Raw genomic sequence first — 23,311 nt, 5'->3', positions numbered from 1 at the left:
TTAGGTAAATATAAATCATTGGATTTAAAGCTTTTGTTTTGTCAGGACACTGCTGGCTTTGGCAAGCTTAGTGTCACAATTGCTTGTAGCCTATTTTTAACTGTATATGCAAGTAATCACTTGTTTTAATGTGTATAGCTAACTAATTATGAGCTGGTTGAAGCCATTATTCAAACTACATATTAAAATAAATGTATGTGCTTTGTAAAAGACAGAATCGAAGAACCAAAATGTTCAGATTSTGTGTATCCCATAAAGTCACAAAGGTCAGGACTTCAGAAATACAGGAGAGATTACAATACAGCCTGGTAGTATTGCTCTGTGGTGCTTTAGGATAATAGTCTTTCAAATATTGACACTTTCCCTATCACATCCATTTATTGTGTTTATATAACCACCTCACCAATCTCTTCAGAAGCTGTGAAAACCAGAGAAGACTGACACCCACATAAATGGTATATTTAGACATCTAAAATATGGTTTAGAGAGACTTTCGATGTCTGCATTCAAGAATGCACAGTACAGAAGCTCTGCCTAGCCATTTATAAATACCTTTCAAGGCTAAGCCTCACCTGGAGTCACCAGCTAGATGTCCATATTCCTCTGCACCCTCACAAATAACCTGTGCAATGAGATTGTCCAAATCCATGTAGTTCTGTGGTTGRTGTTGGTTGCATCACTGACAACACAGAACTGAAGAGCCCAAAAACCAATTGCATGTCTTCAAGTTTGCATAGAAGGTCTTTTTTTCATCAAAGTCGGCTCTGACTTGATTGTCCTCATCACGCCAGTGTCATAACTGAACAGAATTGTTACTAGTATCTTTCACAAGACATTGATATTGCATTAACTTGATTTTCTGAAATAATATGAAGCAAATTATATTCATAAGAATGCTCTATTTGTGACTTACACTTTAAACTTTTTTGCCCCTCATGCTGTTGCATTGTAGTTGCTGAGCAGAGTTAGGGCTTTTGTGTGTTTAGTGTTCATCACTTCTCTAAACAGAAAAGCTTTTATGACTTCTACAGGTATTTAGTTGAGTTTTAAAAGTTGCAACATGAACTGGATAAAAACATACATATGTTTCTAATTTTTTTTCAAATTTTTAAGCTCATGCATTGAACCCAGCTCCAAGCAGACCTTATTGTCTGTCACAGAATYACAGAATATTTTGAGTTGGAAGGGATGTACAAGGGTCGAGTCCAACTCAAAAGTGAATGCTCCATATGGGGATTGAACCCAGGACCTTGGCACTATTAACACCATGCTCTGACCATCTGTTACTAATTGATTTTTTTAAGTTGTAGTGAGGGGTTGGAATTGAGRAAGAGCAGGTAGAGAAGCATGTAAGAATGTGTAAAGAGATGCCTTTACATCATCCTTGCTTCAATATATATGCTTTTTAAAAATTTGTCTATATATTGCTGTAATGTGCAGAAATCTTACCAGTGGTAACTTTTCCCKAGTTTGAGCACATGGATCTAAATTCAGTCTAGTTGTATTCTAATCTGGTTTGAGAGCACTCAGTGTTTTTGCACTATTGCAGTGATTACTTCTGAATACATTAGAAACTTTTTCTGGATATAAATWAATGGTAACTTGAGGCTTCTTTGAAACAATATATGGAAACCTCTGTAAGAGGATTATGAGTTGCATGGGAGAGATGTTGCAGGTGCAGGGCCAGCTGAGCTGCTGCAGAGCCTTTTGGTGAGGGTGCAGGGCTGCACATGCATGTGGCTGTGCTCTCAGAGTCAGCTTTATTGGGAAGGTAATATTAACTGTTTGCTTCATCTGCCAGCAGAGAGACTGCTTGAAGGTGGGGTGCTTGTTGTCCTCTGCCSTCCTGATTCCAGGTGCTCTTTGCAGAGACTTCCCAGTGACTCTGTGAAAATCTTAGCACTCACTTCTAGTATTCTTGAAGAAGTCTGGATATTGACTTAGTTGTGTTGGTAAGGGGTTGGACAAGTCAGGGTTCCTAGCCATTAAGAGTGGCATCATACATAAGTAGAAAAGCCTTTGTTAGTATTAGTTAATTTTTATTATTGTTATTTAATTTGTATGTATCCCTTAAAATCAAAGAATACATTGTTCAATTATGATGCACCTGAGAATTTCTTGCACTGTAGGGAGAAAGGGGAGAAAAGATCCTTTTTTTTTTTTTTTTTAATTAGAAAATTCCTGCTGTTTCCAGCTATGCAAATATTGTTTTTTATCTTTTCTTTCAGTGTGCCTCCTCCATCAACGTCAAGTAAGATTTTCAAATTTGTCTTAAAAGCAACAGTTTTTGGACTGCTGGGATATGGCTGCTACCGAATAGGTCACAGGACAGTTCAGTTTGTTCTCTCAATGCCAGCAACACAGAGCTATATTCAGAGGCTGACAGAGGTGCCTCAGCATTGAACATCAAGTGGAGGCTCTGTGTGAAGAAGGTGGCTGAAAAAAGGATGGTGGAGGCAACCTGTGAACTGGCCTGAAAGAAGATGAGGATTCGAGTCAGAGTTGGTTGATGCTGAGCAACACTCAATCACTATATAATAAAAGATTTGATACTGAAGTTACACCAGCTATGATCTAATTAAGTTTTGATTCTTGGTGGGTGTGTTGCATGAAAACAGATGATTCCAGATTGAGGTAAAAGAAATGTGTATGCAAATATATATATATATTATATATGCATACTATATATATGTATACTGTATATATGCATTATATAATATATATATCTATTGCTGATAATCTAGTACAGGCAGTTTAAAGAGTGTGTGGCTCCTTTTCCAGAGGAAAAAACAACACAAAGTTACCTAATCAGCTGCATCTCCTCTGAAGTTCAGGGACACCTGTCTTGAGAGATTCTTACTTTTTTCTTAGGTATAATAATACCAAGTGGTTGATTCTGGTGCCAGACACTTTTTCATATAATTTAAAAGGACATCTTCTCTATGTGTATTTTATACCTGAAACRTTTAGGCTTTTTTTAAACTTAAGAGCTTTCCAGAAATTTCAGAATTGTACAGGCTGTCACACGTACATGGCTCAAATTTTTACAAGCCTTACTGAAGAACAGGAATGTTGCCTTTAGGTTGCATCCCTTGTTACCATCACCAGTTGAATTGTCTTTCTCCTGCATAGAGAAGGTATAGCCACCCCATCAGAATGCAATGTGGTTTGTGTCAGATGTTTACAGGACACTCTGTTCCTTTAGATTAGCTTATTTAAACTGTATTATTTAGCCAAATCCTGCTGGTTTCAGTATTGTAAATTTAAGAAACTAGAACTACTGTATAATTTACTTTTATTTCTCAGACCTTTCATATTTGGCATAAAAAGCCTGGAATTAACCTGCCCCTTGTTTTTGCTATGAAAATATTTTATTTATCAATGTAATTTCTTGGTGGATGAATATTTTAATCTATTTAATAGAAAAGCAGTGTTCAATTTAGTTTTTCAGATTAGCTGTAGCATTTTATTTCGATTACCTGCTATTTATACATAGAATTATGGGTACTAAGACTGCTGTTATTTTGTTTCTTAATTATCCAGAACAGTCATCCATCATAAAATTTTTCTTTTAATTCTAGGTTTATATTTCATTGGCATTTTTATTACCTTCCCTCCTTCCCTTTATACAGGATTGTCAGTGACTGTAAAGTGCCCTTGGCAATCAGCTAGTCCTAGTTCAGCAACACAGATAACATTGTCATATCAAAGTTAACCTGATGTATTTGAGTGGAAGAGTCCCATTTGCTCCACAGGCTCATATACAGTTGCTCATCACTTAAAGTGAGTTTTTTATCTGTATTAATTTCTTTTGGGAACGAAAGATGGGAACCAGTGTGTGAGGCAGGAGGAGGAAAAGGTGATGTTGTGCTTTGCGTTTCTTTGTGTTTTTTCAGTTGGCTCAATAAAATCCAAAAACCACTTTGAATGGGGTATATTTCCAAAGCCCTGTGTTGGAAATGGTCCTGTACAGTCTTTTGTTTGCTGAAAAGTATGCACATTTATCTTCTGTACAGTGTTGTCTTGTTCAAGCTTTTAAAATTAAGTTAAGGGTCTGATGCTCCTCCCTGTGATGCATTGACTTTGCTGGGAGCTGGTCTGTCCRTGCAATCTGATGCTTTTCTGCTTTGCACTTTGAAAGTTTTATGAGTTCCAGTGCAGCAAATTATTAAAGTGCATGTTTATCTTTAAACTTACTGAATCTAACCCGATCCTGCAGAGCTCTTAAGATAATGCGAGGTGGTTTTCTGGGTCTGGGCCTTACAGGTGTCCAGGGAATAAACTGTAGCAAATGAAAATGACAGCAATTCATGCTTCTAGGACACGCAGTGCAAGTGATAATACAGAGGACAGTGGGGCAGGTCCTTTTATTTTCTATTCATCAGTGCTTAAGAAACCACCAGCTGTCTCTAGCAAGAGGAAAAGCAGCATTTGTAAACAATTTGTAGAAGAGTGACTGCCTGAATTTTGATTCCTGTTTTTTAAAAACATTTAATGTATTGTTTACAATTAAGCAGTCCTATTTGAATAATTCTGTTACATTTTATGTACATTTTTAGAAGATGAAGGCAAAAGCTTAAGCTCACTCTTCTGGCTTTACTGACATACCAAAATGTTGTTCTGTTTGCTGTTTTCTCGAGAATATTTARCTGGTAGAATTAAATATACAGATATTTTGCTTTAAGTTATCTTCAGATTTTTAAAGTATCTGCAGATATTTTAAAAGCTCTGTAGATCTTTGATATCTGTGCTCAGGTAGTTTTACACAAAGTAAAACAAATCTAAGGTAAATTTTAGATAGGAGCCTTAATCTTGGGTGGGACTAATGCTAAATGATTGTCATGGAGCATTCTTGCAGACTTTAAAGTTTTATGTTTTTTAGCCAAAAGTGACTACTGTCTAAGGTGTCCATTCGTTACTCAGTTATTCTCTCCAGTCAGTACCTTAAGTCTATTGTTTCAATCTTTTTTTGTTTTTTCAAAAGCATATCAGCAGATTCTTCAGCAAACCTATYTGTGGATGGAGAATTTGCAATTTATCTTCCCTCTGTTGCAAATTGGCAGATCATATGCATGCACTGTTTATTCAGTGGCCCCTGGAAAGTGATGAATTTGCTGAACTAATAATTCTATGAATCCATACACAAATTCTTGATGTTGTATATTCAATGTGTTGTACTGTTTATGTAACATAATCAGCGTTCTAGGTCCATTCTTTTCTGTTTTAGTCAGTCCTTCCAGTGTTAACACCATCCTGTAAAATTTATATGTTGAATTGTCCCAGCCCCGCCTCAACCTTATGAAGCCATATTGTATTTTTTTGGTGACATGTACATCTGTTTTATGCATTTGTACATGTGATGTAAATTTGAAGTATTTTTAACAATGTGTGCCTTTACTCTAAAGTGATTTAAAGTAAACAGCAGTATGTCCTATTATATAAAAAATAAAATATTTTAACCACCATTTCTGTTGAAGGCATTTATTTTCCTAATTAACCAGTATTTTTATTGAGAGCAAACACTGATTAGTTCAATCTAGTACAGGATAATTCTACCATCTAACATTTTCCYGGAGATCATTAGTTGAATTAAACACCTCCTGCTAAGGGGCATCTGAATGTAATGCTGAAGCAGGGAAACTAGTTTCTGTACCTACCACATGTAATCGGTTAAGAGAAAAAGGATGAGTTTGTGTCCTACTGAACACACAGGGAGAGTGAATACTTAAATTCAAACTCCAGAGTTGGGTGTGGTGAGTTGATTTTCTTGTTGCTCTTCTCTTTAATGCCTCCAGTGCTCAGTCATGCAAGGAGCTGACAGCCTTAGTCTCAGACCAGCAAAGTGCTCCAACATTGGTTTAACATCAGGCACAGTTGTTTGTGCCTAAAGCGCTGTCCTCTGTGTGGGATTTAAAGACCCTTTAAGTGCAAAAGATATTGAATGAGTGGCAAAGAGTTCAATCTCTCAAATTGACACAGGTAAATCAATATAACCATTACTTTAAAAAAAAAGGTATTAATACAAAGACCCTGTATTCATACTTGAAGTAACTATATGATAAGCTGTATTCCATACAGATAATGTACCATCTGTTTGTACTCTGTGTCATTCAGTGGTCCATCTTTTTTGATTGTGTAATGAGYGAATGCAGCTCCTTTTTCCTTGATCAGGCTAAGTTCCCTCCAGTTGCAATTGGAGCTGTATCTGCAAAGAATTGCTGGGTAAAAATTCCATTTAGGTGGAAGAAAAGACTTCAGATACTGTAGTCTAGTACTGTTCCTGGGAGGGGCAGAGGACGCTGCACAGCAGCTCGACTCGGAGCAGTGCTCCCAGCAGCTGCTTGCTTTGGGAGTGTATCATTCACCAGCGTTACATTGCACACTGCTGGCCCACGTCACATTTGAGGTGACTTTTTCTATACCAAATACTGAACAAAATTTAAAWTTGACTTTTTTAGATGTGTTAAAATGTCTAGGATTTCCACTGGAAGCTGTATTTCTATGTGTATTGTAAAACGTAAAAAACTGAGAAATACATCGTTACCTCAAAGTGCCAGGCAATGGGAACTACACATGGAAAAGAAACAGCACAGTATCACTTGTGTAACTAAGATACTCATGTATGTATTTCCCTGTTTCTTTTTAAAGCTGAAATAAACTTTTAGACTTGAGTGTTTTAGGACTGTCATTTTTGTAAGATGGGAGGTTGTAAGATGGGGGCTTTTAAGTATTTGCAGGAGAAGGGTCGCTCTTCTGGTTCTGACTGATGGGCAGACTTGAGCGGGGTTCTGAGCCCCTGCTGTGGAAATGCACACGGAAGACATCAAGCACAGGACAAAAGTAGCTCCTAAGACACACAGCTGGAATCAGTCTACTGCCTGTTCAGGTGAAAAAATGCACCAGCTGGGGATATCCCCACACCAGCAGGTCCACACATAYCATGTGTATGTGAAGAGACCAGGAATAGCGGCAGTCCTGTGCAGCAGYTCCCAGCTGAGGAAGCTGTCAGGACGTTGGCTCAGTATCCCCTCCCTTGTTGCTTGCCTTGTGCTGCAGAATGGAGTTTTCTATATTCCAGGGAGGCAACAGGAGCAAAGATGGGGCTASCCCTACCCTCATTCCTAGTAAAGAAAAGGCTGGGAGCTGAGGTTTGTGTACTCTTTTCTGTCACAAGACCTTGTCTTTTGGGTCCTGACAGCTGACCTGGCTCTGGCTTCTCCTTAGTAGCTCCCTGCTGGGGGCAGCTGTGCCGCAAAGTGAGAAAACGTTTTCTTGTTGGWTGTTTTGTCTATCGGTTTGTCTACGGGGAGAAGCTCTAGTGGTGTTTGGGGAAGGGGGAAAGATGCACACAGCCACTTTCATACTTGTGTTAACCAAGATACTTGGTACTTGTGTGKCATGACTGATGCATGAGTGAAAGTGGGAAGAGTGAAGTCTGAAGGATCAGACTTCAATTAAAAACAAAAAAAACACCCACTTTTTCCAGTTTCAGTAGGTTGTGTCTCCTCCCAGCTAAGTGACATTCTTTCAGTGGTAAGATGTCCCTGATTCTGGCTACAGAGATGATTTACAAATTGGACAAAGTAATGAAGAGTGATATTTGATTAGAGTGGGGTGGTTATTAATGTGATGCATCTCTGCCGCTACTAAACTGCACATCTGCTTTCTCCATGGCCAGCTGCAGTGTTCTGTGCCTAGAGCTGTGTGTGCGGAGGCTTGGCAAGATTGCTCGGGGCTTTAAGTTCATACAAGTGTGACAGAGTTCTGGGTGTGCACCACCTGTCACTGGGCAGCTTCTCCCTGCTGCCATCCCCATGTTGTCTCTGACTTTATGGTTACACCCAAGCTCTTCAGAGCTGAGACTCACTGAGTTTAGCTGGAAAGTACAAATACTAGTAATRACTTAGCGCCATCTACTGTTTGCAGATGGTTTACCTACTGTGTCCGGGTTTAAACACAGGCCTCCTCTGCATCCTTCAGAGAAGATAAGGGTGCATCTTGGAGAGGTTTGGTCTTGATTCGCCAATGTGGTACCTGCTATTATTTGACATAACACAAAATAGGAGCATTCTGAATAAGTACTGACTTGCAGTATACATTCGTTTATCTTTTTTCCTCCTGTGGGTGCAGCACGCCCAAGSCGTGGGGGCGGCTCCCGCCGGCCGCGCCTGTCCATGCTTAGGGGCGGGCCGAGCCTCCCCGCCCTGGGGCCAACTTTCACCCGCCCGCTCCCCCGCCGGGCCCGGCAGCGCTCCCGGCTCGCCGCTGGCCGGGCAGGGTGTTCCCATGGGCGGGACTCTGGACGGCACCGCCCCCGGCCCGCCCTCCCGGCCCGGGCGCATGGACGCGGTGCTGCGCGGCGCCCGCCGCTTCCCCTCGGGGCTGTGGGRGATTGTGTCGGGCCCGGCGCGGCGCGGCTCCGCGGCTGCGGCCATGCAGCGGCCCGAGGGCGGCGGGGGCTGGCTGGGCGCGCTGCGCTTCGACAACCTGGCGCTGCGCTCGCTGCCCGTGGACGCCTCGGAGGAGGGCGGCCCGCGGACCGTGCCCGGCGCCTGCTTCGCTCGGGTGCGGCCCACCCCGCTGCAGAACCCGCGGCTCGTGGCCATGTCGCTGCCGGCGCTGGCGCTGCTGGGGCTGGAGGCGCCCGCGGCCGACCCGGAGGCGGCGGAGGCAGAGGCGGCGCTGTTCTTCAGCGGCAACCGGGTCCCGGCGGGCGCGGAGCCCGCGGCTCACTGCTACTGCGGCCACCAGTTCGGCAGCTTCGCGGGCCAGCTGGGCGACGGCGCCGCCATGTACCTGGGCGAGGTGCTGGGCCCGCGGGGCGAGCGCTGGGAGATCCAGCTCAAGGGCGCCGGCATCACCCCCTTTTCCCGGTAAGGCGCGGGCGGGACGGTGCCGGAGCAGCCGGCGAGGCGCGGTTGTGGGRGAGCCCGGTGCGGGGAGGACGGGCTGGGCTTGCCGGCCCCACATCGCATTAGCGAGAGGCTGGTGCCCCGCTGAGGATCATTCCCCGGGGCAAAGGTCGTCTCTTATGCCCTCGTGGTTGTTTGTTTTTTGTTTAACTTTTGCAGCAGGGARTGTAATGTTTGAATGTTAGACTAGGAGGTGGCAAAATTCTCTGCCGGAAAACAAGACTGTAACTGCGTCTCCTTCAGGTGGCGTCCTGGGTATCCTCCTGTGCGGGCATCCCGTTTGGGAGGATGCAGACCGTAATGACAGTGGCGAGAGCACTGTAATTGCTGCCCTATGGSCCACACAGATGGTGTTTAAATGTGGGTGTTCGATTGTGCTGCTGGTCCTTCTCCCCACTCTTCCCAGCTGTGGGAAGGAATAGTGGGAAAGTCCCCCAAAATGGCATACTGACCAAGTACCTACAAGGGATGCATATCTTCGTTAGTAACATTAGCCTTTAAATACTTCAAATGTTTCAGGTAATTTTTCCCASTTGCATTTCCCATATTTTCTGTCCCAGCTGTACACACACTCGGTAGCAYCTTAGTTTCATATATGCGGTCCTCTGAATGCTTTCAGGTCTCTGAGGGTTAATCACAGTGAAAACCCCAGATACGGTGGTAGCTTTGTACATCTGCCCAGGGCAGCTCTCGTGCTTGTGTGTGGCTTTGGAAGTGCAGGAAGTGTGGGCTGAGAACCACCTCGTGTCTGTTCCTTTTGCTTAATATCTATTAAATAACCTAGTTTGTGATCTGCTGTCAGTTCTGTTCAGTTGGGTTTTTTTTTTTTAATGCAACCATTATGTGTGCCTATACCTAACACCCCATTACTAGATCACTTTCCAGGAAAGAGTCAGAATAATATTTTTCATTATATTTCATTTAATTAAGAGTAAACCATTGACTTGATATACAGTAAAATAGTTATAGTTGTCCAAATTTTAAAATTTTTTTGAAAGACTGTTGCATCAATACAACCAAGAGAATTAATGATTAGAAGTGGTATGTGTACGTGGAAGTTTTATTCTGTTGTGTGTGGTCTTCATTGCARGTTGTGTCCATCCAGTTGAACTTTTAACAAAAGTTTGAAGATCCAGCTTTTGTTTTCAGAGCTGCCACTGCTTTTTTGTGTGACCATGGACAGAGTATTGTAGGTTAAGCTACTTCAAGGCTTTTATTTCTCTACTGCTACAGAGGAGACAGAATTTCCTGCCTTAGTAGCCTTAAMACCATCCATGTTTTCTTGCTGCAGACAAGCTGATGGTCGGAAAGTGCTGCGGTCGAGCATCCGGGAGTTCCTGTGCAGCGAGGCCATGTTCCACCTGGGAATACCAACAACACGGGCTGGGACGTGTGTGACGTCCGACTCCAAAGTCGTCCGTGACATATTTTATGATGGGAATCCAAAAAATGAAAGGTGTACAGTTGTTCTGAGGATCGCCTCTACATTTATAAGGTAGAAGCCTATTTTTGGTTTTGGTTTTGGTTTTTTTCTTCTAAAACTAAACAGTCTTAAAATACCATTTAAGGTGTGTTTCTCTAACATCACTGTGTATGTGTTTCTTGCATTGGAGGCTTGGTAATTCATTTACTGGGCTGTAGGAAGCTGCATTTCTTGCCCAGCAGATGAGGTGAGCAGCTGTCTTTGCACAGAGACAGATAAACATTAGGGATGTTAGCCCGGTAGAAAGAAGAAGTAAGTTCAGCAGACTTAGGAAGAAATTTTTCATGTTTATTCCTGTATAGAATATATTGGTTTTTTTTTTTTTTTATAGTAGTAATGGATTGTAGCTCTATCCTTAATTCCAGTTCTAATATAGTACTGTCAAAGTTTGGGTGTACTTTCCATGCCTGAGAAGTATAGGATGTTTCTGCTCCAGCAGAAGATTYAGGTATTTCAGGAAGTTGAATTGCTTCCTCTAAGGTTACAGAATATTAGAGGAAAGTGAGGTATAAGGAATATGCACTTTCATATCTATGTGTATATTTGTGTRCATTCCTCTTGTGTGTTTACACATGTAGAAAAATTCATCTGGTATGCTTGATGTACAGTATTTAAAGTAAGTCCAATTTCTACATATTTACTCAGGATATGAACTTTTCTGTAGAAGGAGTTGTAAGAATTCCAGTACTGACTGGGTCTGTTAGCACTGAGGTGCTCCAGATTCAGTGTGGGAATCTTGCAGGTCTTTTCTCTCAGTCACCTGAAGGATTGRTCTTGTGATGTGCTGTTATTGCATTTACTTTTATTACATGCAATATCAAATTATGTTGATAGTACCAGATAGTTCTAAAACGTTTTTATTTTGAAACAGATTTGGCTCTTTTGAAATTTTTAAACCTCCTGATGAATACACTGGACGCAAGGGTCCCAGCGTTAACCGAAAYGACATTCGAATACAGATGCTTGATTATGTGATCAGCACTTTCTACCCAGAAATCCAGGAGGCTTATTCAGATAACAGTGTTCAGAGGAATGCTGCTTTCTTCAAAGAGGTAAGAAAGATGAGATTCTCTTCAGAAATCCATACCAGTCATCTTTAGGAAYTTCATCTRCAAGCACAGATGAYTGGAGTCAGTTAATGCTTTGTATCRTTTCAATTGACTGAACTCTTCTTTTCTTTGAAGAAAGCACTCTTAGTAGAACTGCTTATTGTTGAAAGCAGTATTATTGATCTAGCCAGTGAAAAGAGAGTAGAACCTTCCTAGTAAATAATGATTCCCCTGCTTTGGGGAGCTTCCAAAGGCTTGTCTCCATTTGCGGGGGTGTCTTACACTGTGWGGGAGTTTTGGCTCTGATTTTGTCAGATGATGAGTTGATGGTGCTGAGATATCACTTGCAAGGCATCATTTTGTAAAATACTGAGAATGCTGAGTCTCATTTTYCAAATGACAAGCAGAAATACTGACTGCAAATCACTTTTTCTTCAGACTTTGGAACTGAAATATTTAAAGGCAGTTGAGCACTCTTATAAGTAGTCAGCAAACAGAATAACTAAAAAATACCATATAACACTTGACCAGTCTATCCAGAAACTGTTGTGGTGCTTTGATACCTGAAATGATCTGGTCTAGTCTGAGGGATTGCCTGCAGCATGATGCACTTTSAAAAGCAATAAAAAGTCAAAAGCCAGACTTAAAATCTGACATTCTATTGTTATGTTTTGCCCTTTTTGTTTTTCCTTATCACAGCCTCTGAATATTTGCATTAGTTCAAAGCAAGCTATGGCTTGCTTCACCACCGTGTTCCAAACAATTTAATTCTGCTGGACAAGCCAGTTGGGGTTGATGAGGAGAACGGTGGCTTGTCACCCACGGTGTGCATGTCCAGCTCTGTTGCTGATGGCACGTTTACTTCCTGAGGCAGAAAAGTCATTGACACTTGGGGAACTTGGTGCATGTGTGTGTGCCCTGTCCTGCCTCTTTCTGCTTTTGGCTGCTTTTCCTRGTCCAGTTACTACTGGTTTCCTTCTCCTTCCCCCTACCCCTGTTCCTAGCATCCTTTTCTCATTTTCCTATACCATTTCTTGTTCATTGTGCTCCTCCTGAYGCTGCCTGTACACACTCCATGTCTGTGCTGTCATTGCCTACTCGTGTTTATGTTTTCTGTCATCCTTATTGGAGACTTTCCAGACTTTTCTCCACCTAAAAAGCACTCCAGTCCCTTCTCTAATTGGACAAACATATCAATTTTTTAATAGTGGGGAACTGCTGTCACCTCAGCTCTAATTTGTTTTATATTTTTTTTCTGCACTGTGGAGGAAATGGAGAAAAAAAAGTACAAGTGATTGCATTTCACGGCACTGTCTAGAAAGCAAACAGCATTATCTGTACTTCTCAAAAAATTTGTAGCTGTTGTTTACATTTAAATGAGCATGTCCTTCAGCTGGATCTCTTCTATATACATCATAATTGTCTCCTAGTTTGCCTGGCTGTAGAAAAACATTGATCAGAARCAACAAAGGTCAAAGAGGATGCAGAGCTGTCTCTTTCTGATCAATATACCTGTCTTTGAGTGGCACCCAAGATTTAGTTGCTTTTGGGCATTCTCATTAAGGGGATTTCTTTTTACCAAAACACTGGTGGAGTGTGATGCATCCATACAAAAACATCCAGCAGTGAGGACTGCCTTACCACTGGAGTGCTTTCATCCCATCCCTGGTGGCCAGGATTTTTTTATTTTTAACTTTTACATTTTCCTGGCACAGAGCCATTGTTCAGGGTGTGCCTCTCTTACTGGTTTATGGCCTAAGTAATCAGTTTTGGACAGATGTGGTGGCTGCTGGCTTCCAGCTGCCCTGTGAACCAGCGTGCAAGAAAAAATGGGTGAAGTACCTACCATGAAAATACTGGATAAAGTAGAAGTGTGGGGTGTCAAGGTGAACAAAAAAGTTCTGTTCCAAGCATCATTTGTGCAAAGTTCTGTTCCAAGCATCATCACCTGTTATAGCTAGGTTTGTCTCATTTTTCTTCCTTTCTTGACTGCCTGTATTTTTTTTAAAAGGTAGATAAAGGCAGAGAAATATCTAGTGAAACAATGCATAGATCCTTTTTTGAACCTTAATGAAACACACTTGCACTGCAGCATGGAACAAATAGTTGCTTTGAATTTCTGTGCATTGTTAGCTATTTGAGAAGACTGATTTTATCTATGAAAATAAGATTTTATCCATGAAAATAATTTGATTGGAAAGTTTTAGCTAATAGCTATATAAAATGTTTACTTAGAGCAATTTAGTAAAGTATTTGCAACTAGTTTATTTTAAAACCATATTAGCTTCCTGAATTTTATATTTATGGTGTTGTAGTTGATAGGTGGGTTTGTGTATTTAAGTTACTAGGACTACTTTTTAAATATWACAGTATTTATTTGAAGGACGGGGCACATAAAATGATTGCAGTCAATTCCATAAATATAGTTCTCAGTAAAACAATGGAAAATTTCTGATGAAGYATGTATTCGGCGAAGAAATGCATTTAAATAAAACTGTCATTCTTTTACTTAATCTTGTAGCCTTATTTCCACTCTCAGAACATTGAAAGAAGTGCTTATCAGTGCAAAAATTTGTATTTGCAGGGAGTAGTTTTTTGTGTCAACCCTTTTACTTGTGAATCACCCCTGTGTGTGAGGTAAACCAAAAGATTGACTTTGCTTAAGTGATCTMCTGTTTTAGTTACTCTTTAAGATCAGTAATATGCAAAAGAATATRTTTGTATAATTACTAGTCTAGTATGTAAGTCTGATGTCAGACAGTTTACCTTATTTCAGTGTGGTGTTTTCAGTGTATTTGAAAGCCATTCAACTGACTGGCAAGTCAAGCATGGAAGGGGAGAGAAGGGGAGGCAAATGGAAATGGGAGGCAGAGAACCAGGAGAGTTGCTGACAGGAGGAGAGAGGCAAACTGCCTTTAAGATGTGTGTACTGCCAGAATCTGCTTCTGTCAGCACTGTAGAAACGTCGGGTCACACTAGGAAATGCCTGGAAACACATGAATGTATTTGAAATACATTGTGATGAAAAATAAAAATGTATCTTTTCTTTCAGATAACAAAACGGACTGCGAGATTGGTGGCTGAATGGCAGTGTGTGGGGTTTTGCCATGGCGTGCTGAATACAGATAACATGAGCATAGTTGGACTGACCATTGACTAYGGCCCTTTTGGGTTTATGGACAGGTCAGTGTGGCAATGTTTGGAATGTGCATATGTATTGGCTGTGTAGAACAGTCCTGGTGTTCATGGTTGCTTTAATATTTTAACTCTAACATAGACTTTTGAATCTTCTTTATGGTAAAGTAGATTAAGATAGTTCCAGTTGTCCTGCARTTCTTTTCAATGTACTTTTAACTGTGCTCACAACACCTCTGCTGTTAGACTGTTCTTGTAGCCTGTGGGGTTGGGAAAAGGATCAAGGAGTGTTTCCTTTCAAATTGTTAAGTTCCTAGAGCAAACTAAAATAATAAAAGTACTAGTTCTCACAGTGTTGGTGTCCAGACAACTAGAAGAATGCATACTCTTTCTTCTATTGTAGGTATGACCCTGAGCACGTTTGCAATGGTTCTGACAATACAGGGCGCTATGCTTACAACAAACAGCCAGAGATTTGCAAGTGGAACCTGGGGAAACTTGCTGAAGCTTTAGTGCCAGAGCTGCCCTTGGAAATAAGTGAACTCATCCTGGAAGAGGAATATGATGCAGAATTTGAGAAACACTATTTGCAGAAGATGAGGAAAAAACTAGGCCTTATCCAACTGGAATTAGAAGAAGATAGTAAGCTGGTGTCTGAACTGCTTGAAACCATGCATCTCACAGGTTGGTGAACAGCACAGAAGGTGCTTATTTAATAGCCCATCAGAATCTATTATCAAATAAAAACATAAATTATATCTTGACCTTACAAGAAAGTAGCCTTATGCAACTACATTGTTATCTGGGAGAGAACTGAAAATAGTTACCTTGTTATGAACTGTGGAGAGGTTATTGCCTTATACAGGCCCCTGTCTTACAACATTTGCACCCTCACTGAGAGAACAGTTTATTTACCTCTTTCAAATGGTAACCTGTACTGCTGTGGGAGGAGGTACAAAGGAGGTATGGGACCTGCTTTTCTGCTGATTTGTTAGTTGCATTACTCATAGAATTCATTTTTTCAGCTGGAGACTTCACAAATATTTTTTACTTACTGAGTTCATTCTCAGTAGACATTGATTCTTCAAAATTTGAAGATTTCTTAGAAGAGCTTACAAGTCAGTGTGCTTCTGTGGAAGAACTGAAAGTCGCTTTTAAACCACAGATGGATCCAAGGTATTACTCTGCTTAAGTGSTTTTGGTTTTTGCATTTAGTTTCATTATAACCATTATGAACTCTGCATGATATGTAATATTTCACTGATTTTAAGATTGAAATGTCACCGTTAAGTGGATTTGCTGCATCATGATTTACAGCAGTGACTTTCAGCAGTTGGCTCTTGGGTTAAAGYTKTCTGAGCTTTTGTTTGKTTTTTTTTTTTAATTTTCTTCCCTGCCTCTGATGACTTGAGGCAATGAGAGTGCCAAATAATGAAGTGATACAAAAGTATTTTACAGAAGAAATGGGTTTGGCACAGTGCTACCATGTTCTGATAATATACTGTCAGCAAAAAGTCACTTTCATCTGCCAAAGTTCTGGCCTAAGGATAACCTGAACACCCACTTCAGGTGGTGTAGTCTATGTCYCATTTATTCTGCAGTCCAGCTACTCTGGAAAGTAGTAAGGAAAAAATACTATGTCATGTTCAACTGCTGCTTATAACAGTGCTTGCAGCAGTTTTTCACTTTTTGGAGATGGGGAAAAAAATTAAAGGTGTTTTAGGTATGCCTCTCCCCTCCTCCCCCCTTTGCTTAGTAAGTATTTCATTAAAGTAAAGAACCTTACCAAATTCTTCAGCCTTTGCTGTGTGTTGATAGCATGATAAGGAGATAGCTTGTGGGATAGAGATGAGACAGTATTGTTTAAACACTGCATTCAGGACTAGAGAAACGTGAAAAGTAGCTAGAAATCATCATTATATGGATATGACATTTTKGAGGGGAACTGTATTGAAGTGAGGGCATGACTGATTTCTGTTTTAATCCCAGCACTTGGATGTTACAGAACTAGGCATGTCAGTCAGATGTGTATATCAGATTTGGGTACAAACTGACTTCATACAAACCCAGAAGTCAAAGCACCTGGCTTACCTCTGCTTACTAAAAGAATGAAGATATAACCTGATACAATGAATTGTGTGTTTTGAGGCCAGGAATAATTTTTCTTTCCTCCTTTGTTTAAAAATGGAGGAAATAAAAACACTTTGCATTAGTGTTGCAACTAATGCTGCAACTCTTGCAGCAACTCTTGAGTTTTTATTTTACTTTMTGTTATGGTATAATTATTAATTTAGGAAAAGTAAGAGCTAGCATTGTATGGAAAAATAAGGTGGAACTGTTGTACAACACCAGCTAACACAGTGAAACATGAAAAGATATAATCCTAGTTAAATCTTATTTCAGCAAAATATTCTGGATATTGTTAAGAATTTATTACCAGAAAGCAGATCCATTCTGTGATTTAGACTGTCTAACTTAAAAAAATTAAACACAGTCTTAGCACACGTTACTTAAATGAAGTTCTTTTCCCTATATCATTTAGATTTTTATTAGTACTGACAAAATAGTGTTAAAGAAATAAAAAAACTCCAAAAAAACCCTGTGAATTCTATATTATCTTGATAGCTAACTAAGATAAAATTTTTTAAACCAAATTCCTTTCAAAGTTCAAAGGGTGTTTTGATGAGAACTGTACAGCTAAGCTGATAATTCTGAAAAATCTACTGTCTGTACTTTATATACCACAGGAATATAAATTAAAGACACTGAAGAAAGGGGAAGAAACAGTAAAATTAGGATGATTTTTAATGAAAATTGTTCTGTTAATTACAAATTTCTGTTACTTAACTTTTCTAGTGAAATCATAGTTTGTTGTGAATGTTCTTGTATTTGCTTTGACTGCAAAGAGATGRTTCTTGACAGGCAGCTCAACTTTCATATCTAACGTGTTGTTCTTTCTGTTCCCAGACAACTGTCAATGATGCTGATGTTGGCTCAGTCTAATCCACAGCTTTTTGCTTTAATTGGAACAAAAGCAAATATAAATAAAGAATTGGAACGCATTGAACAATTCTCTAAACTGGAGCAGTTAACAGCAGATGATTTACTTAGCAGAAATAAAAGACACTGGAAGGAATGGCTGGAGAAATACAGGTAAGGTTTMGGTATTGATGACACTATTATCTTTCTGCATTTTGAGAATAATGTGCTTATCTCACAAAAGATGCTGTCTCAAAGAGAGATTAGGAGGAATGGGGAGTGCATGCAATTCAAGAATATTATCTACTGCCATGATCAGTGTCTTTGTTGCTGTAAAGGTTCAAGGCGTCTTTGTTTTGTTTGCTAGATTTTGAGGTAGGGTGAGGGTGTAGAAATCACCTAGCATCCAATCTAGTATGAAAAGTGCTTCAACAATGTTGATGTTGATTCTGACAGAGACTAATTTCAGTTAGGAACTTTTAAGTGCTCAGTAAATACAACTGACTGACTTCTAAGCATTCTAGCGTTTGAATTTTTTTCTGAAAGAAAAACCTATGTGTTAATGAACAAAGCAAGTATTCTTAATCAAAGAGTAAAAAAAGAAACTGTGGCCAGGAAAAACAAATGTCTAGACTGTTCTAAAGCCAAAAATCTTAAATGTTAGCATGAGATTTTTTTTTGTAAGGAATACCCCTGAATAGAGCATTAGCTTTTTTAGTGTGTGGATTAGGTCAGATATTTCCTTACCTGGCTGCCTGTGGTCTTGTTCTCCAGMAGGGCTGGGAGCTTTAGCAAGTATTACTGATAGAAAGTACCTCAAAAATGCCTCAGCTGTGTTGCATCCCTGTGCTTTTACAAGAACAGCAAAACATTAACCAATAATTGAGCATTGAAATACTTAAAAGATGAGACCAGAATGTGTCAGTCATTGCAGAGTGATGCAGAAAGACCATGGCCCATGTCTTGATCTGACTTCAGAGAATACAAAAGCTGTGCTGTGCCACTTCCTCAAGCCCCATCCTGCTGACTGTCCATAGAGCTGTTTTTAAATGAAGTAGTATTTTATATTCTGTTGTCATGCTACATTTTATAAACTGAGAGGATTACAGATGATGTATTTTTTAAGAACTGCGAACTAAGGATCTCAAAACAAGAAAATGTGTCAATTTGACATGTGGTGCTTGATCCAAACCAGTTGTTGTCATGTGCTTAATTTCAGAGTCCGTTTGCAAAAAGAAATTGAAAGATGTGGTAATGCTGATGCCTGGAACACTGATCATGTGAAGGTCATGAATTCAAACAATCCAAAATACATCTTGAGGAATTATATTGCCCAGAATGCCATAGAAGCAGCTGAAAATGGGGATTTCTCAGAGGTATGCTGTTACTGGTCCTGCTCTCTCTACGTTATGTGGATGTGTAGTGGTGCTGTCAATGACTGACATTATACCAGGCAAAATTTAGTTTAGAATCTTGGGCAGTATGGGGGTTGGGAATTCACTGTTCAGGAGGTCTTTATTTGTTTTGTTGAAACKGTAGTTTTAATGACTGCAGTACAAATAATGGAATCAAAAATCTGAATCTGAACTTCACCAACTTTTGTAGGCTAACCTCAGGAAAAGACACTCTGCTTTTACTGTCTCGAGTGATATTTACCTTGGGAGGCAGTTGGGGATTAATTTATACTTGTTCCTTGCTGGAAAGTGTTATCTTCTAAAATTTACAGTTTTCACCTGCGGACTTCAGCACATGGAAAGTTACATGCAGAATATAAGGAAATTAATTTATTTTGAGAAATGACATAAGGATTTGTATTTTATATTTGCATTTCAAGTTATTTGAGCTTGAGTCGCACAAAGATACAAGGTCAGCCAGGTACAATTTCACAATTTGCGTCTTATGTGTATTGTTCATCTGTTTAATATTTGGCTTGTCTGGAGTTCATRTATTAAATACAATATGCTTGCTCATTATTTGGCATGAGGTTCTTTTCCATATAATTTTGCCTTCACTTTCTAAATTCTTGTAACCATGCTATGTTTTCTCTAGGTAAGAAATGTACTGAAACTTYTAGAGCATCCATTCCAAGAAGCAGAAGGTTTCCAGGAGGAAAAGGAAGATGCAGAAGAGGAGGGAGCAACTGCTACAGCAGCTGTTTGTGCTCAAGAGACCAGAAGCCAGCAAACATATTGCAGCAAACCTCCACTGTGGGCTTCAGAGCTCTGCGTTACATGATCTTCATAACTGCCTTGTTTTGTTTTTTGCTGTAAACTGAAGACTCTGATCCTCCTTCAGCAGCGAAGAATTCAGCAAGGCAAACATCAAAGTGCTATTAAGTTATGGAAACAACACTACATTTGGATGCATCTGCAGGAGGCTTCAGCTGTGCTTCATTTGAAGCATTTGTGGATTACTGGAACAAACCAGTGACAATCAACAGCCCATACATCRGTAATCTAAATGTTTAAAGACTGAAAGTCTTCCCTTTATCTTTACTACATTGCAAGTAAAAAGCAGTATTTTATGTTGAGGCAGGCTGAACTTCAAACATCCAAATGGAACTGTTGTTGTGTGAAGACAAAAAGAGCAAGTCAGGAATCTGATCTGTTTTTGTCTGATGTCTTAACTAATAGTACTTCTAATAYTTATTTACTGCTTTCTCTATGCAGGAACTTTTAGTCCTCTTTAATGRGGGAACAGAGTCAGTGTTGCTTGTTTGAAGCTATGTTTCATTTAATTAAGTAGTTCATTTCTTGTGAACTTTAGATTGGTATTTAATCATTATCTATTTTCAGACAATTTGTGCAGACTAGAATTTGGGGGGAACAATTAGAATTTTTTAAGAGCAGAATTAAGGGACATTATGTGCATTTGCACTTAAAAACGTGGTGGTGAAATTTATTCAGGTTCAGTATGTTTGCACACAACACATAAAAACCTACTAAACTCAGGAGTGTAGTTTGTAAGCCAATTGCCTTGGGCAGGATCCAGAAGCCAAATTAGTGTGAGTCTTAAACTACCCAGCACTCAAATCCAGGTTCATTGTGTATTTCTGTGCTCCTAACAGAGTCTGTTTGGTAAGTGTACARGTGAGGTACCTGCTCATCACAGTGGTCAGAGGGGTTCTTCCATTCATTCTCTAGTCTTGTACCATTTAGTTTGCTTGCATGATCTTTGAAAATCTTTACACTGGAAGTTGGCTCTTCGGGAAAGTGCTCTTTTTCTTGTGTAAAAGATGATGGAGGGTGTAGGAGGAGAAGAGGAGCTGACTTGCTTGCATATTACTTAATGATAACATTTCAGTTGAGGGTCAGGAGAAAGTTGGTTGCCATTATTATTACACTGTCAAAAGAAAGTGGTTCTGTAGTTGTTACTTAGCTTTCTGAACTCTTTTTGAACGACTGTTACAAGTTCAGACACCTGAACAGTTTGATTCAATGCAAAGCCTTCTCTTTTCCAAAGAGCCCACCATCCTACACTGTGACGTGTCCTCAAGGAAGTTCTTCTGTTACCCTCACACAAGCTTGGTATCAKCTCAGGTTGAATTGTGCTCTTTTTAGTCTTCTTTGGTATGAGCTGTCAGAAAATGGAGAACAGTTGGACTGTTGCTTATCCATCTGTACAAATAATCAGTTTGTCCTCCTTGCTGTCACAGGACAAAAGGGAATGCTTTGAATGCAAACATTCACTCTGTTGTGGAGCTGGAGAAACGGATTACAACAAACTAGAATCTCTGACAAGCCCAGCACTTCCTGTGAGATACAAAAAAGGACAGACTAGGTGTATTACCCAGCCTGTGGAAGAATGATGTAATTGAAAGAGGACTTCTAGGAATAACCCATTTTTGTGGGAATCTGAGACTTTCATTGAGTCTGTCCTTCCTTTACACTTGGGTTACTGGAACCATTTAATGGAAACTTCAGCAGAAAGTCAGTGCTGGGTAAAAAGGACTCAGAGAGGAGAAAGTGTGTCTGCAAAGATGAGTCTGAAAGACACTTCAGCCATCCTGCTGCAGAGCTTGTGGTCTTTTACAGTGTGCCTGTAAGGGAGTAATGGATGGAGAAATTGTTTCAAAGTGATCAACATAACTGTGCTGATTTTGTTTCTCAGTTTATGTATCTTTTCTTTTGGCAGAGGGAAACAGAGTTTCAAGAGGAGCTCTGTCCAAGCTTTTTGCTTAACAAAATGGTGTAAAMAGTAATGATCCTTAACCATACTTAAAGAGTGAAGTCTTCTCAATAGCATTCTGATAACAATTTGGGGAGATTTAATAGGTCTCTATTAACACCGGTATAGAGGAGAATGGTATTAATAATTGTGTGTTTGAACATAAAAGAATTTGAATTAACTACCACATTGYTCTGCACCTATATTGCCAAAATCATGGAAGGACATACTTTGGAATATATACTAGCAATTTTATCCTTAAAAGGGAAAATGGATGTTAGTGAGAAATGAAAATGCAGTGGTATTTGCTGTTAAATATTTGCTTACATGTCAGTCAAGTGCAAGAGGTATAACAGGGTTGGCATGATGTGGCTGCTTTGGTGTGCCACTCAGTAAAGTTGTATTTGTAATAGATGTTCACCAACGAACCTTGGAAGGTTTTCCGTGTTCCAGCTGCATTGACATCCAACTGCTCTGTTCCCTAAGGCATGCAATAATGTCAGTGCTTTGTATTGGAAGCAGCAAGATGATCCAAAGCCAAGTGGAATGCTTGTGCTCTTCCAGCACTCTCATTTCAGAAGGTGGGTCATAGTTTAGTCTCCGAGACAGCAAGTTTCTTCTGTTCTTGTTCCTGGAGCAGTGTGGAAGCAGGAGATTTTTCAGGACAATTAGACAAAATCTGTCCAGTTTAGAACATTATCACTTAGCTCAGTTCTTCAGAGAGAACGGAATACACCTTACAGCATTTGAGAGTCTAAATACTTGAATCATTAWTTGCTTCTTGATTTTTACAGCTTGTATTTGCAATAGGTTCTGAAAGTATTTCTTACTGGTCAAAAAGCCATGAAGTTGTGCTTAATATGAAGTGTGACTCTTACCAAAACTTACTGTGAAAATACTTGATTAGACTTAGACAATACTTGATTAGGGCTATACCATTTATCCTGAAGTACCCTTGCATAAGATCAAGTGGACCCAGATTACAAAACTGAAATGAGAACATCTTGGAGATGAATCTCTGAATAGTCTGTGATAGTGGGACTCCTYTCATGATTTGGTAAAATTTCACCTTAACTCTGCTTCATGAGCTTGTAAATCTACAGTTGCTGAATGTTTTGCTGCCAGCTCTTACGTTGGAATGTTGCTTTTGGGGTTTTTTGTTTGTGAGTTGGATTTGGATTTTTTTTTTTCCAAATAAGTGCTGCAGATTAGATTCTTTTACTAAAAGTAATAAAATCRGCAATTTTAATATTCTTGTTGATGTCTATTTCCTGAAAGTTTTACTGTTAACCATGCTGTTTGCAGATGTGAAACCAACAGGAGCATTTCACAATGGTGTCACAGCCAGTGTACGGTCACACAGTCTGTATTCTGAATAATGCCACCAYTACCTTTTCTTTGCTCCCTCTTGTGTAAGGCCAGCTAAGGCCTTCAGGCATTTTGGAGAGCTGACAGCACTTATGTGTGGTTTTCCCCTGGAGTTACACTGGGCTCTTGGGAAAGCTTAAACTGTGTCTTTTTACAGTCACAGTGTAGTGCCAAACATCAAGGTCCCAAACATCAGATACTGCTCTCTCCAGGAAGTC

At 39.8% G+C, this 23,311-nt stretch overlaps 2 protein-coding genes across 7 annotated transcripts in view; both read left to right on the top strand.

Moving 5' to 3' along the window:
- Window positions 1-6,659, top strand: part of TRABD (TraB domain containing) — a 36,146-nt gene extending 29,487 nt beyond the window's left edge. For all 6 annotated transcript variants that reach the window (XM_057378863.1, XM_057378879.1, XM_057378883.1 and 3 more), the window contains one exon: window positions 2,229-6,659. In XM_057378863.1, the coding sequence (XP_057234846.1) occupies window positions 2,229-2,403 (175 nt within the window). In that variant the 3' untranslated portion in view covers window positions 2,404-6,659. The remainder of the gene's footprint in view (window positions 1-2,228) is intronic.
- Window positions 6,660-8,326: 1,667 nt separating this feature from the next.
- SELENOO (selenoprotein O) lies at window positions 8,327-21,191 on the top strand. The gene is made up of 9 exons (XM_057378841.1): window positions 8,327-8,873; window positions 10,204-10,407; window positions 11,267-11,447; window positions 14,497-14,627; window positions 14,983-15,263; window positions 15,605-15,755; window positions 17,547-17,732; window positions 18,778-18,934; window positions 19,608-21,191. The coding sequence occupies exons 1-9, from the start codon at window positions 8,341-8,343 to the stop codon at window positions 19,800-19,802; spliced, it is 2,019 nt and encodes a 672-aa protein (XP_057234824.1). The 5' UTR covers window positions 8,327-8,340; the 3' UTR covers window positions 19,803-21,191.
- The last annotated feature ends 2,120 nt before the right edge of the window (window positions 21,192-23,311 follow it).

This window comes from Malurus melanocephalus, unplaced genomic scaffold (assembly GCF_030028575.1).
Source record: "Malurus melanocephalus ecotype Western Australia unplaced genomic scaffold, MMel_1.1 scaffold_11, whole genome shotgun sequence".
In the NCBI taxonomy this organism is placed as follows: domain Eukaryota; kingdom Metazoa; phylum Chordata; class Aves; order Passeriformes; family Maluridae; genus Malurus; species Malurus melanocephalus.
Note: the sequence above shows the minus strand (reverse complement) of the source record. Positions and strands in the feature narration are given on the sequence as shown.